At 39.9% G+C, this 18,395-nt stretch overlaps 3 protein-coding genes across 3 annotated transcripts; all 3 read left to right on the forward strand.

Annotated features, from left to right (window-relative positions):
• The first annotated feature begins 515 nt into the window (after positions 1-515).
• On the forward strand, positions 516-5,975 carry LOC306705324 (uncharacterized protein). Its single transcript, XM_079172050.1, has 7 exons — positions 516-637; positions 873-1,217; positions 1,696-1,805; positions 1,973-2,129; positions 3,811-4,296; positions 4,881-4,986; positions 5,160-5,975. The coding sequence occupies exons 1-7, from the start codon at positions 532-534 to the stop codon at positions 5,311-5,313; spliced, it is 1,464 nt and encodes a 487-aa protein (XP_079028176.1). The 5' UTR covers positions 516-531; the 3' UTR covers positions 5,314-5,975.
• A 1,256-nt stretch (positions 5,976-7,231) lies between these two features.
• Positions 7,232-10,126, forward strand: LOC306705198 (uncharacterized protein; the record flags this gene model as incomplete). Its single annotated transcript, XM_079171902.1, has 6 exons — positions 7,232-7,238; positions 7,871-7,969; positions 8,086-8,128; positions 8,315-8,409; positions 8,903-8,961; positions 9,623-10,126. 6 exons carry the CDS (start codon positions 7,232-7,234, stop codon positions 10,124-10,126), a joined length of 807 nt encoding a protein of 268 aa, XP_079028028.1.
• A 5,339-nt stretch (positions 10,127-15,465) lies between these two features.
• On the forward strand, positions 15,466-17,139 carry timm10b (translocase of inner mitochondrial membrane 10 homolog B (yeast)). The gene is made up of 3 exons (XM_079171219.1): positions 15,466-15,700; positions 15,788-15,883; positions 16,156-17,139. The coding sequence occupies exons 1-3, from the start codon at positions 15,674-15,676 to the stop codon at positions 16,798-16,800; spliced, it is 768 nt and encodes a 255-aa protein (XP_079027345.1). The 5' UTR covers positions 15,466-15,673; the 3' UTR covers positions 16,801-17,139.
• The last annotated feature ends 1,256 nt before the right edge of the window (positions 17,140-18,395 follow it).

Consider the following 18,395-nt stretch of genomic DNA (forward strand, 5'->3'; position numbering starts at 1 on the left):
GTGTGTGTACGGTTTGTCTCTGTGTGTTGTGCCTGCAAGAATCTATTTGTATTCATTTTCTCATGAAGACATTGTACTAAATTAAACTTTGAGTTAATGACAAAAATACAGTTCAAATATTTAAGTTACCTCATTTCATTTTCAACCTGCACATGTTTGGAATAAATTCATAAAAAACAAGTTTATTCAATAAAGCATTCATCTTTCAGTCTAGCTTGTGTTTGTGTGTTCACTTGGTATCTTTCTTCCTGGATGTTTTTAGATCAGAGGTGTAATCAAAAAATCCAGTGAGTCAATTGTCTGCATCCTGTTAGTTAGTCTCAGATAAAAGATAACATAATAATAATCACTGCGGAGATTTACTTCTATTGCAAGTATCTGCTTTGCACACAAGGTTTTCACCGCAGAGCTACAGCGCTACACATATGACTCACTCTGTGTGGCTTCCTGTGAACATAGGTCTTCCTGCTCTCTGCCTCTCAGTCTCTACCCGACTCTTTCACCTCAGTCGACTCTTTCTGTCTTGGCTGAATGGAGTCAGCCCGATTGGTCGTAATGAGTTTGAGGAGCTCAGACATGGCTAGAGGTGCCCTGGGAGCGGCCTTCTCTCTCCTGCTCCTCGCCTCAATTATACAAGGTAATCCTGGACCACGTGTGCTTCTGCCATGCAATATACCAGCAACGATGGGATATTCACCATGGGTTGGAAATGTGTATTGGCTTCTGGTGTGACAAGCCGCCTCAGTATAATGCTATGATTGTATCTGCCTGCATTCCCAACGGACTGCAGTCTGTAATACCAACTTCAAAGTGCAAGTGATTTTTGTCTCCTCACTTCTCTTGCTTCCAATGCTATCTGATGTGCTCGACAGGGCTCCAGGAAGTTGAGGTGTTCCATTATGAAAGGATGGATGCAGTCGTGGGCCAGAACGTTAGCTTGCCCTGCATTATAAAGACAGACAGTCCTGCTCTCACGATTGTCAGTATTGAATGGAGGAAGAACAACAAACATAAAAACACAAAGGTGGCCCTGTACAGCCCAGATCGAGGACTCAATCTATTCTGGCCTAACGTCACCATGCAGATTGAGAACTCGTCGATGGGCTCCCATCTTCAACTTTACGGGGTGACAACACAGGACAGTGGCATCTATATTTGTGACATTTCAAGTTTTCCTCTGGGCTCCATCTCAAGTGAAACAGTGCTAGAGATCAAAGGTAAGGTGAAGGCAAGTACATGCAAAGCCATACACTACCACAACCAGACGCTGCAGGATAGAGATGTGCAGTAACTTTCTATCTTAATGTCCAATGCATATATTTCTTGTTACTCCTGATTGCATCAGAGCGCCGTTCCTCTGCCAATCTCAAAACCTATTGCAAATGTATGTAATAATTGCAAGAACACATCTAAAGGCTTTGCTATCCATATATTTTCCTTCCTCTGTTTGGCCTACTTTTTTTTTTAGCCTCATCACTCATTTAGTTGTCCAATGACGCAGGCACAATACGCTCTAACCTTCTATTGAACCCTGTTATAGATACATCAGAGGCAGAAGAGGTTGTGTATGTGCATTGCGTCTGACAGAATTGTTTTTGATAATAGTCATTTGCTGTATTCATTTTACAGCAAATGTTTTCAATAAGCATTATTGTGTTGTCAATCCAAATTAATCTTACATTTTCTCTCTATTAGATGATGTTATTATAATGTGTGATGTGGATAGTGCAGTCGAGGTCCATTCTGGAGAAAATGTGACCATTAAATGCAAACGGTTCCCTGATGCAAAGTACAAATGGACCAAGGTATCGGAAAAATCTGTTAATCAGCCCGTTTCTGACCTTACATGAATTTCATTTCGTTCATCGAACGTCAAAATGATTTGATTAACTCTTGACATCAAAATCTACAATACACAAAAAAACCTCTGTATGAAAAAGGTATTTATATACATAATCTTGTTCTGCCCTAGAACAAGACGCTGGTGTCAGACAATGAATCTCTGGAGCTGTGGTGTGTGGCTGATGCTCACGCAGGGGTTTATACACTGAGTGTCAACACAGGAAACAAAAGTCTGCATAAAGAGTTTATCATCACGGTGCTAACAGCAACCACAAGCTTAAGGACAGGTGAGCCTCTACATTTCTTCCTTTCTTTGTGTCAAACTCAATTTCAGCATTTCCTCAGGGCTGGATTAACAATCTAGTAGAGGGCCCAATAAACTGTGCTGGACCATAAAGCTGATACTTGACTTTTGTTATTATACTGGAGCTCACTCAAATACCTTTTTTAATTAGCTGAAAAGGAAAGAGAGAGATTCAAAAGGATTTTGAAGCCCTGTTATGAGGACGCACAAGTAACTGGATACATTTGGAGGTATAAAACTTTAAGAGTGAAACTGCAAATCAATTGACTCGTGGGATTCGGGTGTATACTGAACCGAGCTTAACTGAAACAGTATGCCGTTTTAAATTGTAAAACAAGCAAACTGCATGTTGTCTGCCCCCACTGGTGATATAGTTTGGTATTGTGCCCTGAGTTGCCTGTGCTTAAGCTGAAAAAGAAATCCTCAGCTGTCTTTTCTCTTCCTGTGTTCATGCTTCTCATGAGAATTTCAAACTGTAGCTAAAGAATGAAACGCAAGCCACATAGACGTCAGAAGTCACTTCCTGCTCTTTCTATCTTCTTTCAAACCACAAGAACAAACACAGCAGAGTCTCAACATTGTCTCTGAATCGTGACGTGGGGTGAGAGCACAATCTGTTGGACATATAGGAGTAGTACAGCCCAAATGAAGGCTTGAAAAAATACTGAATTTAGATGCTTGAAACGCGTGGGATTAGATCACAATGCATCGCAGCATTGGGTAGCATTTAATATGCTTTTCTTAGTTACGTCTCGTCGGGTATGCGAGCTGAAATTCACAATGGACCTTTCCTGGTGTAAGGGGTATGCATGGTAGAAAACAAATAGTTGAAAACAGCTGATGCATAACAGATTATCTAATGTACTCATTGATTAAGAATATGTTAACACCTCACTATTGAATTTGCAATTCATGCCCACACCTGTGCCTCAGGACTCTGTGCCCATGGACTCACGGTCCAGGTTCTTGAATAAGCCCCATTGATTATGCACAGAGTGGCCACATAAATGCCAACTCTGTCCATGTTTTAATGATGTACAACTGTGCACTGGGTATTTTAAAGTTTTGTAGTGCATCACTTACAGTTCCTACTCCACATTCAACTTTCCAACGCGAAGCTTGTTAACGGAATTGTTCAACATTTCAGGGAAACGTGAACAAAAACCAAGATGTAACATCGCCACTTGCCATTTTACTGGAGGTTAAGTGCTGGACTATTTCTTAGCCGGTAGCAGTTGCAAGGCAACACAGCAGAGAGTCCAGGAAGTTACTGCACCTGCTGAAAAAAATACTTCCAGCCGAGGATTTTACACCTGTAAAACTACAACCCATCGGTTTCACATTTCTGTTTGTTCGGATTAAACAAACTAGACTTAACCTGTAGAGGTGCTCGCAGGCAGATTGTCAATAATCAGTTTCCAGTCTTTATACTTGAGATACGAGTGGCATCGAATTCTTGTCAAGAAAGCTGTTACGCGTATTTCCCGAATATGCCAATTACTTGACTGCCGCTAACTTGTACAGTTTCCTGGCTACAGTTTGTGAATCCATGTGCAGTTTACCATGTCAAGTATTTATTTGTGTGACATGTAAGCACTGTGGAGCAAAACATTGCAGTCTGTGGTTGCTGACAGCATATTTAATCCATGTTTTGCTACTTTCAGACCTTGTGACAGAGCCACCACAGTCTAATGTAACTGAGGAGGGTTTGATCGAATCATCAGACAGCGGCCTTACCACATCACCGACCACTGGGCTTTCAACAGCTGACGCCAATGTAGCTTCGACCATGACTATGAGCACTGATGTAAAAGATGATAATCCAAACTCCAGAAATACCACAGCTGAAGAGCATATGACCCCTTTAACAAATTCTACACATGTCAGTGTCACGTTATCCCCGATCACACGCACTGACCCCAATCACGTTAATAACAACGCCACTGATCAGGAGATAAACCCAACTCACAATTTCAACACATCAGTGGCCAGCAATCTATCCACAACATCCAGTTATGGTAATAAGGTTTTCAGATCAACATATGGGACGAAGAATGAGTCTATGGGAGGCAATCCTGATGCAGCCCCAACTCGGAGCACCGGAAATACAACGATAGTCATTAAGGATGAAAGTGACACGTTTGATCCAGGTTGGCAAATTTGTTACATTTCCCTCCCATGAATAAAATATTCCAAGGATAGAATCTGTGACTATTATCAACCATACTACGACCTGAAAAAAAGGCTTTTTAGTGATGCTCTCAGATTGTTTTGGGCACATTATTTGCTCTGGGTTCTGCGAGCAGCAGAAGTGCCGGAAAGAATACAATAAAAAACGTTTCAAAGCAGCAAATAACTACAGACAGCAGCGCTAAATGCTCGAAGGCAAGACCCTCTTAAGAAAAATAAAGATGAATAACGGACGCAGTTTCTTTGATTTCCCCATCTGTATCTTCATCACATATGAAGGCTTTGCAGATTCCAGTTTTATCAGCCTCAGGCTAGATACATTTTTTTTTTAAAAGGTAGAAATCGTGTTAAAAAGAGTGCAACCTGCTGAGGGGGAGGCTGGCATGACACTTTTCTGCCTCTAGGCAAAACGCTTTTGTAACTTTACATTTATTATCATTTTTTATTGGAGTCTGCAGGGTTTCACCAGAGCAAGCTGATCGATATCTTAGAAACATATCTTTTGCTGTTGACACTATTTCCCCTCACTGAATTTGCTTCTCAGGTTCTGGTGGGGCACAGAGTCATCTGTTGTCGTTAATCATCGTTCCAATCCTGGTATTGATAGCTGCGGCTGGCTTTCTCTACTGGAGACGAAAAAGGAAGGAGCGGTAAAACTCTTAACTATCCATGCAACTATCCTCTACACCCGCTTGTATTCATTCAGGGTCATCCACTCACGTTTACCGATAGAAACACATGATCTATAAAAACTGCTTTTTAGATACAACAAATTTTCTAGCAATGGCACGAGTCAATATTCATGCTCTCTCTCTCTCTGCAGGATGAATCTACCGCCTCCGTTCAAACCCCCTCCACCTCCAGTCAAGTATACAGCTGCAAGACAACATGAGATTTCAACACAGTCTTTCCCCACTTCAAGATGTAACTCCGTGACAGAACTTAAAGATATGAAACAAATGCTTATCAATGTATAATGTCTCATATATTTCCAATGACAGTACATTGCAAGTTATTGTGGGGATATAGTGTGTGCACTGAATCCTTTTTTGGTTACATGCTGAATTACGAAGTGTATCACTTGCAGTAAAAACTGCAGTTATAATACAGACAATTGTACAAATGTTGGCTTTGTGTGTAACTGGATTGTGTTCTATGCTTTTTTTGTATAAAGTGGTGTAAAATCATGTTTCTATCATTTGAAAATGAAAGCTGGCTTAATTTGACTCCGGGCAGCTGTGGCTCAGAGGTATAACGGGTTGTCTTTAAATCAGAAGACTGGCAGCATGGACACTTCACCCCAAGTTGCTCCTGAAAGCTGTGACTACGGTAAAAGAATGGGTGTGAATGGTTAGTTAGTGCTGATGGGCACGTGGCACCTTGCATGTGAGGCCCTGCCATCAGTGTGTGAATGGGTGAATGACATGTAGTGTTAAAGCGCTTTCAGTTGTCAGAAAACTAGAAATATACTATACCGTACCATTTAAATGGACCGTAAGCAATTACATTGACGGTGCTTGTGTTACTTACATTCTTTTATGGTATTCTTGCAATATTATATATGCACTGCATCTTTCTAATAAAGTCCAAGCAACTATGTACTATGCAGCAATGAATAAACATTGTATTTCCATCTAAACTCTGAACTATATGGCTGATTTACTTTCCAATTCTGTCTTTCATCTCATACAGTTGCGAATTAGGATTTCTTGCCCAGATGTCCAATGAGTTGCTCTTCATTTGTGCAGCTGTTTAGTGCTAATGCAGCAAATTGACAGACACATTTTTATCAAAGACCACTGTTGTCCACATGTACCACAGAGTGACACTGGAGGCTACCAAGTGGGTCCTAAACCACAAACCACATCGGCTAAATGTCTTAACAGCCATTTGTTACCACCTCTTACACACACACACACACACACACACACACACAGGAAGTGGGTATTGTTAATATAGCTTTTCATATTTGAGTATTTACAGGTTTTATAAAAAAAAAATATTCTTGTGTGTCGATCATATCTTTGAGACTAAAAAAATAGTTTGTAGACCACACTAAGTGGGCCGTGCTTAATTCGGTCTCAGCTGATTATTTTTTTCACACACACACACACACACACACACACACACACACACACACACACACACACACACTTGTGCATTGAGCTGTACTGTGAGACCTTTCAAAACGGCTTTTTTTTCCGACCACAGTAGCAAAACCACAATGTACTCGGTGTAAGGCAAATTACATTCTTGATATCTTTAGCTCTGAAGCCCCATGCACACAGACAGCCCATATAATACATAAAGCTCAATTGTACTGTATTCAAACCAAATTCACATGTGTGCTTGTCGGAGATTCTCGCTTTCAGGAAACTGATAAATAAGGTCACCACAAGTGTAACTATTTATTTTAGGGTTAAGTTCAGAATTAGGTTTAGTAAGTTAGGGCTACAATTGTGGGTTGAATCTCTCTGAATTTCCAGAACAGTTAAAACTTCTTAGCTCACAACTGAATAGAATGAAAATGCTATAAGTTTTTAGGGTGCAAAGTCGTTTTTGCTTGTTTCTTTATGACATTTTATTATAACAATAAATAATATTGAACTTGCTCATGAGATATGAACCATTTTCATCTTGAGATAGTCATCTATCTTAGTTTGTACCTCACAATGGGATCAAGACAGGGTGCCTCAGAATGAGGTTACTTTGCTTCCTGTTTGTAACTGAAGAGCAGCCAGTTTTCAAAGCACTGTGAGAAGAGAGAGGTAACTACGGCAAAGTAAAAATAGACTGCAAGTGTAGCTCACCTCACTGACTAAACACGTTGACGCCCTGTAGTCTGAGAGCAATCGTGTCAGACAGACAACTAGTTTTGTTCAAGACGGCTGGAACATGTCAGGTAGGATCTTCTGAAATTAGATTTAGATCTACAACTTGCATTGTCACATTGCACTGGTCTTAATCTCGTATCCCTTAGTGTATCGCTCTTACCACAAAAACAGGAAAAGCTAAATACTTTCTGAAGCGTATGTCACAGAATATGGCAGAACAAACTGTAAAACAGCAGTGAGATGATAATCATAATGCTCGTTTTACTGTAGTACAGTATTCACACGCTACCTTGTTTTGTCGATGTCACAGTAGGCCCTACGTAGTGTTGTCATACCATGTGGCACACATTTGATGCTTTTTCATCAAATTATTTATTCAACTTAAAAATTGAGATAAATGTACAGTAAAATTGTGGTTACAGTTTAAAGAATTTACAATAAAACTGTGGCTACAGGTAAATGAATGATTTTCCTGTGAAATGTGTCAGTATTGTTTAGCTGAAATTGGTACGGTGCGTATTTTTGTTACAGTGCGTAGAATGAACATTTTACAATGGCTGCTTTCGGTTTTTCCTTTAAATTTCTTATCTTAAAAATCAGGGTTTAGAATTGTAGAAGCTTTTACCTGCATCTTTGTTCGTCACAAAAAAAACTGAAAAAGACTCTAGTGAGCAGGACTCGTTTTGTGTTTGTCTTTTAGATGACGCTGTAGCTCTGGTGCTGTTATCTCTGGCCTTGTTCATCTCTTTCTGTCTCAATGTCATCTTCTGCATGAGACGAAGCACCAATTTGTGCAGAGGTACTGTATGCTTACACGTAAAGTCATTGTTTTTTTCAAATGTGGTCACCATTGATTCTAAATCTCTCAGCTTTTACAAGGCATACGTCAAATTGCTAAATATTCTGTTCATACAGAGAAAGACGAGTGCTGCCTCAAACACATTTGTACAGCAGAGAGGTATGCTTATTATTTATTCATTTAATGACGCTTAAACGTGTGTGCATATCCGCCAATTATTATTTAGTCCAATACATCTTCATTTGTAGTGAATAATAAGTATTCCAGTGTTTTCTTTTCTTTGTAATGTGCAAATTACATCTTATTATAGAAAAATACTTTTTTATTCTTCCATATTTGATGAAGCCCGTCACAAGATGAAGGACATTATTTTCATAACCTCAATGATGATGAGCAGCAGGAAAATCCAATCTACGGTAACATCAGCTCAGAAAGAAGAGGTGAGCACCGCCTGCATTCTGTGAATGTCAGTAAAACACAATTATTTTTGCATGATGCGTCCACTACATTTTTCGTAATAATTACAATAGGATTGTTCACTTTTGTGTGTTTGCAGACAGTATATTATTGCAAATGCCATGTTTTAGAAACATTCAGTGCGTTTTTAAAAAAGGACATGGATAGACGGAGCCGTTTCAATAACAGAAACAGGCTGAGCAAAAGATAAATACATATAAAAACTCTACACCATAAAAAGGTTACAATTTAGATACATGCATAAATAAATGCATTTGGCTAAAAACTGTATTTCCTTTTCAACCACTGTTTATTAAATTCCTGTCATTTTCAAAATGTAGCCGTTTGTTATAATTTAGTCAGATGAACCTTTAAAAAATCTAGATATTTGTCTTGTTATTTGTGGAGTATATGTGTGCCTATTGTGATTAGTACAATGTCAAACAGATGACCGAATGCTGTGTTTCCCTTGTTCAGATTCTGTAGAAGCTTGCTATGAGATTATGACCATGCAACAGACAAGAGATCGTATGAAGGTAACTGCTTTGACTGTACGTTCAGACTTCGGTCTGTGATGATATTACGTACTATATTATATACTATATGATGTAGCATTCTATCATACACCTAGCCCCAAATTGCTGAATGATTAGTTAGAGTCCTGATGGGCAGGTGGCACCTTGCATGGTAGCCCCTGCCATCAGTGTATGAATGGTTAAATAACTATACAAGTACAACTTTACCATCTCCAATATGGACGATGACACGTAGTTATATATGCACTAAAGCAACAGCTGGTTTTATGAGTTGTTTACAAAGTATAATCCTATTCGAGACCAGTCACTTGACTATAGTTTGTAAATGCTGGTAATCTAGTATATTTGTTGTTACATTCACACTGAAACTAAAATGTGATAGCGTGTATTTGGTGTAAAAATACACATGCAGAGTGCAGACCAGTTCAAACCCATGCTGACAGATTTGCTTTCAAAACGGAAGGCAGCGCCACAGACACTGTGGTAAAAGACACTGAACCAATGAACACCATTAAACACATATGTTCTAAAAATAAACCAGACTTACAGAAATACATGAGAACCTTCCGCCACGAGACTTACAATATCATCAATCATTTAAAAAGTGCTGCAGCTTTTTTGTTTAGTAATGAAAACATTTTTCTCTCGTGTCTGACACAAGTCTTTACAGCCTGACCTGAATTATGCCTCGCTGGATCTAAAGATGGCAAAGAAACGCATGAAGAAGAATCACCACCAGCAAGGCCACGCTCAGGGACGGAACACACTTCAAGATGAGCTGCCAGTCCATCTCACACCCCCTGTGAATTATTTCTTGGAGGTGGAAGCAGACATGGACGCTCACCTTCCTTCCAGAGACACCAGCACCATGGTTTCACACAGTAGCATCTACCTGAACAGTCAACAGATAGCGCAAGAGACAGAGGAGATGGAAAGAGAATGGGGCATAAACATGGAGAGGGAGGATGTGGGTTGGGAGGGGAAAAGATGGAGGGAGGATGGGCAAAGTACAAGGTGGAAAGGAGAGCAAGAAAGTGAGGAAAGAAAAAATAGACAAGACAGTAATGGGAGTGTATGCACAGAGCTTACAGAGGTAGAGGCCATTCAGAGTTGCGCGGATCGTTTCATCGGCGGCTTTAGCCATGATAGTGACCAAGAGCATTAGACAGACATCCTATTAAGATGTTCAGAATTGAATAAGAAACCTGGAAAAAGCAAAAGTGACTGTCCATTACTGTGTCTGCAAGGATGAAAACGATGTCACCTTCAATATTCAGCGAGCTTTGCGCAATTTCATTTCTACTCCCCACACCGAGCATCTAAGGAACAAAAGATGTACCTTTCTGTGCAGAGGAAGTAATCAATGTAGAGGATATACTGAGAAAAGGAAACTGGGTGACATTTAGAGGTCAAGGGCCACATGGAAATTTTCTATTTATTGCGAAAGACAATGAAAACATCACATGACACGAAAGATCTTTTATTGTTTTGATGTCTCAGAAAGGTGTGAAGGGGGGAAAGAAAAATCATACATTTGTTTTCCATACTGTGGGCGATAGCCAAGCTTTGAAACTTTTTGAATAAATGTTAAGTAAATGTTGCCTAAGCATATGTGAATCGTGTAATGACTGTACATTACATTACAATCATTTAGCAGATGCTTTCATCCAAAGCGACTTACAATTCAGATTCTATCACAATTCTACACCGTAGGCACAGCTAAAGGAACAATTTGGGGGTTAAGTGTCTTAAGTGTAGATAAATGTTAATATGAAGATACATTTAAGCATAAGTAAGTAGGAAACAGGAAGTGGGATACATAAGTAATGTGATTTTATGTTCCCTGTGGGCATATATAAATGTCACCCACAGAAGATGTTCCACATCAAAGTTACGATAATGTTCATTAGCTTCATAATCTATTGCATGTGTGAGCTAATGCGCCGTCTGCTTAAAGTGTTATTTTCCTCTCTGTAATCACTTGGGGAGGATAATTTACTGCCCTGTTATCTGCTGAGGGAGCTGAGCTCTGAAGTGAACTTAGCAGTCAGAGACCCGCAGTACACGGACTGGTTGTCGTCAACTTTTCCGACCATGTTCCCCTCTATGGATTACACAAATAACAAGGCGCTATTGGTAACCGTCATATCTTGGTACGAAAACAACCTGGAAATATTTGCCTTGTCTTCCATAGAGACTTCCACTTCACCTTTGTCACATTAAAGTTGTAATTAGTAGCATTTTGTCATATGTAAATTATTATCAGCTAGAATTTCAAACATAGGTACAGGTACCATAAGCAATTGACACAATCGCGAAGAATCCTTACTCGTTGTGTCTGCGTCTGCATCACATCTGCTCTGTGTCTGTGTGTTCACCAATGTGCCGGCATGCTTCATTAAACTCACACCATCGCCACAACAACTTCTGAACTGGACTTGAATGATTTTCTTCAACAGAACACGTAAATTAAAATGCATCCACATGACAAAGCTTTGGTCAGAGCAAGTGACGAACTGTCATATCTTAAAAAAGACCAGGTGGAAGAACCCAACAAACACAGGACTAATATTACACTGACATTATTAGCATTATATTAATTGTAGAATTAGATTCCAGTGGTGGCTGTGAGAATCAAGACTCTTATATTCCAACCATTTCCAATAACTCCACAGCATTGTAAAGTTCAAACATTCAAATGTGTTGATTAAAGAGATATAATTTCCAAAACTTACATTTTTATCCAACAAAATAATAGTCATGACATATTTGTTGTCCTTAAGCCTTTCAAAAGTAGTATTTTCACTGCGGTCATAAAACAGTTTTTAGGGTGATGGTGTCAGATATTTAAAGATTTAATCGAAAACCTCAACAGAATTACAAAATACAATCTGATGACTCTAATGCTCTAAAAGTACAAAATAGAGTGGAGGTAAACTAAACGCTATCGCAGAGTTGGGGCAACCAAAAAAGAACAGAGAGGGACCACATACTGGTTACTAATTTAGTTAGAAAGAGGATGAACTGATGGTGTTCACCCTGCAGAAACCACACACAAAGAACAAAGGCGCTGGGTGTGCCAGGCTTTTAAAATCTGGTCCAACACAGCTGCTGAGACCAATCTCTCTTAACGAGGAGCCTGCCAGGAGAGCAGCTGCTGTCAATCAAGAGGACTGTCTATCAAATTGCCTCTCGGTCAAGCAGAGACACAAAATTATTCAAAAAAATACTAAACTCTTTGCTTGTATCATAGAATATGTTATGTTAAGTAGATTTTCCATTTGCTCACTTTCAAGACAGCATTGAGGAGAGAATGGACTTTGGTGCTTACCTTCCGTCATCACTTTGTATTCTCTCATTAGTATTACAAATGAATGCACATTGCTGAGTTAAAGCTATTGAAATTATAACCTTACCATGTCCATATTTATGGAAATAGGTCACTGGTAATGATGTAAATGCAGCATTTCCTTAAAAAAACGTGAACACCCCCTCAAGTCATAACAACAACTTGGAAACAGCTTACGTGTTGTTCAAGCACCCTGAGCAATAAAACTCAACACTTCTTCTTTGTAACGTCCATGTTGCTTTCGAGTTAATTTAACACACTAAAGTCGGAAGAGCAACTTCCCAACTCAGGTTTCTGGGACTATCCGAGGAGTGCATTGTCTGCTTTTAGTTTTCTTGTGGATTGCTTCTGGTGTCTGTGCCCAGCATTTTTAATCCCTGCCCGGAAAGAACGCTGCTGTCCAAAACTGTTTAGTTAGCTGACTACAGCTTACAAATGTCAACTTCTGCTGCAGCGGACTGTCTGATATCAAAGGCTTTGGGATTTTGGCAAGCAGTCGTTTCTTCCTAAAATCTAAGAAAAATTAAAGTTGGAAAGTAAAGATGTCCAGCTTTATTCCAACAACATGGACAGCAGGTCAAACAAGCTTTGCAACTCTGCTTTACTTCCTACACCACAGGTTATTACCCTCACATAGCAAGCTATTGCACTCAGCTGTATTTACTTTGTCCAACTGAGTGTGCACACTTGGGTACATCATTTACAACTATTACGGGTCTTTTAAGCAATCCATCAGTGTATGAATGGATAAATGTTTGCAGGTAGAGTAAAGCGCTTTGAGTGGTCGGAAGATTAGAAAGCAAACGCAGGTCCACTTACCGTTATCAAATGTAAATAATGTTGAAGGATTTTCCTGAGGGCTGATTTACAAAATAAGTGTTTATGTTGATATATTCAGAAATGAGCAAACCAACAAAATAATCTTTAAAAGTTAGGCAACAGGTGAGAGGATTTCAAAGACGCCTGAGCAGTGTTTTGATGTCAAAATATTCAGAACTGAGGAAGCTAATTTCCGTGTAAGAAACTGTCAACTTTTGAACGTTGAGCTATTGTAATAACAACCTTGACATGCACATAATTACATTGACATTTTTTTTTTTAAATCTCACAGGAGTGAGGTGCTGTCTCTATCTATAATGGCAGTGGTGTGGGAATTTTTTGTTGTTAAACAAAAGTTATTGAAGATTGCAATGAGTCATATCGCACTTTCTACACAGTCCCAACTACGCCTTAACCTCTTCAACTCCCCCCCCATTTTGGAGCAACAAAATAAAATGACATACCCAAATTAAATTGCCTGTATCTTCTGAACCACTTTGACTATATGCATAAATGAGGTCTGTCTTGAAAGAAAACCCCCTAAGGTACCTAGTGAAAGTGTCTGTAGACCTGTAGGTCATACAGAAACAGAGCAGTGGGCCTTAGAAGTCAAAATAAAAAGTGAAAAACTGACCGCGTCGGCCGACTGCTTATATCAATAATGAGCTCGGTTTGTCATATTTATACTACTGTTTTATACCAGCCGCTAGCTCCATGGTAGCATCCGCTAGCACATTTACTCGTAAAATCGGGTCTATACTGTATCTTTCGCCGTCAAAATGCTGCAAGACCCGACTTGCGGCGGCCATAGCAACTTTGGACAGTGTGTGTTTGGGCTCCTTTTGTGAAAAATCCGTGAGGAATTAAAGATTTTTTCTTCGCAAAAAACACGTTTCTAAGCATGCTGGGATTTCTTTTTTTTTTTTTGCGCCATGTTTTGTGACGTAATTTTCGTAAGCAAGCCGTAAGAACGGAAAGGGAGGGGGTCGAGGGCGCCGGCGTCCTCGCGGAGTTGAAGAGGCAGTTGGCTAGACATTCAATTCTTTGCGCTCTCCACTGTCATCTTTGGTGATTTTGAGTGGATCAAAACTGTGAAACGTCTGCTTAAATTAGCTCAACATCATATCCCAAAGCTGTGAGAAATCGAGGCTCTAACACATATTGAAGACAACAGCTGTGAAAACAGACAAATGTCAAAAATTAAACTCCGTCAGCCCGGTCAGGCTGGTCTCATCCAGCACTCTTAGCAAAACCTAAGAAAAAGTAATGCACTGTAATTCATATATCCCACGAAATGATTTCATATTATATCCACGTAATCATAAACGAACAAGTATAAAGACAGCAAAAGCAACAATGATTTGATTAAATCTAATGATTTACATAAGGGGTATTTGAGTGTTCATACTGGTAAGTTGATTTACCTAAAAAAGATGATTTGAGATACAGACTTATCTTTCCCAATGTAGGGCTTTTCGGGCCCCAGGAAGAGCTCAAGGTTTTGAAGCAAATTTTTATATTGTTCAAACTGTGGAATTATAACTTTTTGCTTTAACTGAACAAATTTGAAACTTGAAAATAAGAAACAGTGCAAAATGCATACATTTCAAACTAACATGCCAGAGGACCAACTGTAGATGATAAGAAAAATAGAACTAAATGTATAAAATAGTAAATAGAAAATGGGGACATCTAAGGCACAAATTCTAATTGGATAATACTTCACAGGCAATGCATGCTTTACAGTTTTTATGGCCTCTTTGTTGGTGTAGCATTTAATGGATTTTATGTACTGTTCAAAATAATCAATATAAATATGATATATGCCATTTCCTAAAACGTTCTGTCATAAGTGTCATAAAATAGTGTAAAATCGTTGTACAAGATGTGGATAATACATTTTGACCCATCAGCACAGTTTCAGGTTCAGTTGTGCAAAAAGTACAGTCTATATTAAAATCATCTTTAAATTTCTTGAGAAAAAACGTGTTATTAACTTGTTATTATTCATACAGGAAGGTGAATAACATGTTTCATTCAGCAAAGGGTTTCTACAGTTGATCCAAACTCGTTGTTAAAACGGCCTTTAAAAATCCACTATCTTGTCGACCTTTAATTGAAACCATATTCCCACAATCAAAATGATGCTGTTAACCTTTATAACCATCAGAGAGATCCGGTTCAGCACCAACGACTGTACCACTTGGAGACGCTAGGGGCAAAGTTGAGACGCTTTCTGTCGCCACTTTAATTATGCCCGAGTGACGCGTCTTCCTGCTCGTAGACGATCTTCGTTGCAAAAAAAATGGCCGCGCGCATGTGAATGTCATGCCATCTTACACTAGTCCCTGAATCGGTTCGTGTTTTGGTGCGATTAGTGATACGTTGAAGCTGACATCTAAATCACATCTTGCGGAAGTGTGGTGTCGTTCACCCTCAGACAGCTAAAGACCAGGGAATCCATAACCTGCTTGATTCAAGCTCTCGATGTTAGCATTGTAGCTAACTATAACATTACGTGAGTCAACTGAAGACGGAATCACGATGGACGCTGACCAGCAACTGAGAAATGTGAGTGTCATTCAGATACAGTGGCAGATGCATTGAGTTTATTTGTAAGTGTTTGATTGGGACTTTGGGTGATTGTGTCTCTTACAGCTGCGGGATTTCCTTCTGGTTTACAACCGCATGACTGAAACTTGCTTCCAGCAATGCAGCAGTAACTTCAACTACAGAAACCTCACCATGGACGAGGTACGAATGCTGGGAATCATATGGGTCATACCATAATACATGGGCGTTTACATTAACTGCCGTTTGTGTGCATATAAATGGCCAAAAGTACATAGACACCCATATGCCCGTGCTGAATACCTGTGGACTCTGTTTATATATACTTTAGGCCATGCAGTGTACCATGAACACATTAGTCTTTATTTATACTGCACCTGTCAACCCTATTTTGTTACAAAGTTCTTACTTTACATTCTCCACTCATCGTCACCGATTTGCTGTTTTCTCTCCAGGAGAAATGTGTGGACAGCTGCGCGGGGAAGCTGATTCGCACGAACCACCGCCTGATGGGCACCTATGTGCAGCTGATGCCTCGGATGGTGCAGCGTCAGATGGAGGAGATGGAGAGCAAGGCAGAAAGTGCCAAGGCAGCAGAGGCTGCCGCATCTGCACATGTGGAGCCTCCTGCCGCCGAGGCCTCGCCAGCATCTCAAACCCCCGTCACCTTCTCTCAGCCGCCACCAGTAGCTCCGCTGTCGGATCAACCGTTTACCCCAATGACGATTGACGATGCTGGACCAGAGGCCCGCGGCTCGGTCTTAAAGCCAGTAGGATTGAGTTTCCCGGTTGAGCTTGACGCTGCCATGTCCAACTCCTCAACGGCATCAGAAGTCAAATTATCAGCCACCACACCGCTCACACCTGTGATTGAAACAGCGAGTTTCTCTGTGCTGAATGAAGCTGGACCCTCTTATACAGGAGGCTTCCCTCTGCCGCCAATAGCTGGTGTCCAAATTGAGTCTGAGATCTCGGCGCCTGTATTTACGCCGTCTAAACCAGATGTGTTAACAGTAGCTGCACCTACGGTGTCTCAATCCATGGAAAGCCTGTCAGGGCATCAGACGGCCCCAGAGGTTACCCCGCCGCCAGGCCAGTAATGATGGCCGGACCGGGTGTGTCTCCGGAGGTTAAACTGTAGTGATGTGGCCTAAACCCAAATGTGACATTCGCTGCATTGCTGAAAATAATTACTGGTTAATAGATTGACATGAATTATACAATAACATTTCCACTATTGTTACATAGGAACTCTTCATGTGATATAGTCTTTTTCTGAGTATATTCTCTCAAATGTGAACAGTTGATGCTTTTTCTGTTTTTCAAAAAAGATCTTTGAGGTTTGTCTCCATTTGAAGTCACTGTAGACTGTTGACCAATGAAAATAATCTTATAATACAGCTGACAGGAAAATAAAATGAGCCCCTATGGTGACAAAACATAGTCAAGCACGTCACTCTTGATAATAATATATAGTGATTTCTGACAGTAGGCTATTACAAAGTGCCAGAAATGTGAACAAAAACAAATATGCAGACATTACAATCGTAGGTGTAAATGTTTTGTGATAAGAGGCAAAACAAGAAGGAAGTTCTTGTGAGTGTAGTATGTATGTGTGTGCGTGTGTGCACTATGTCAGTTGAAAAATGATGGTTTAGTGATGTCAGTGACATTGCCGATCCCCAAGCTGCCTCCTTGATTATATTTTGACTTCAGCCTGGACTTACAGCAGCCCGGAGGGCTCAATCTGAGGACTCCCTGAACACACTCATTTCTAAAAACTGTTTGAAAGAAGATCATTTTCCATTATAAAAAAGAAATGAGTGTGTCGATTTGCTTTAGTCATGTATTTAATTTGAATGTTCCATTGACAGCCTCTTGTAAAGTCCTGCTGCTGCTGGATGTCCTGACGCGGCAGTGGTCGGGGCGTATCATGCCAACGCTCTCGCTGTTTTGGGTGTGTGTCCAGTTCATGGCCTTAGTCACAAATCATCACCTCCCTCTCCTCCCATCATTTCCTGTCTTTCCACCAAACATGTATTCAAAACAATAATAACAGATCTTAAAACGGCGTGCCCGGTGGCTTCATTCCTCAACTAACTCAAGTAAGTTAGTTCCTCAGTGTGACTGTTAAGGATGGTAGAAGAAATGCGTTTGGCTAAGAATGAAAATAGTTGGTTAATTCCAGTTTGGAGGATATGCTCATGCTATAATCCAACCAATTCTAATACAAACATAAAACCAATTATATTTTGAATTAGCGTATTGCTGATACAACAAAAAGGCCAACCAACATTATCTTTCACCTGTAAAATGCCCCGATTAGTAGGCCCCATATCTTCGTCTTATTTCTTTAATAATCAAATTAAAGGTATCCTTTTTAAAAGAAATACTGTGAAATATATCTTTGTTGGATTTCATCACTCTGAGTCCCAATAAGTCATGACAAGTGTGACAGTGAGTCAGCATGCACAGTACCAGCTCCCTGAGACTGCTTTTCTTTCTGGCATGTGTGATTTATTTGTCACACTTAAATCAGAAAGTCAATGTATTTTCAGAATGTACATTGTTCTTGGGTTTTCACTCTTGAATGTTAATATCGGCTACAAAAAAAATCTAGTATTAGTCCGGCTCCAGCTACGAATCACAGATCTTATAGTGATGGTAAACGGCAAGGAGACAAATAATTTAATAT

The sequence above is a fragment of the Pholis gunnellus genome (assembly GCF_910591455.1).
Source record: "Pholis gunnellus genome assembly, chromosome: 13".
Taxonomy (NCBI): Eukaryota; Metazoa; Chordata; class Actinopteri; order Perciformes; family Pholidae; genus Pholis; species Pholis gunnellus.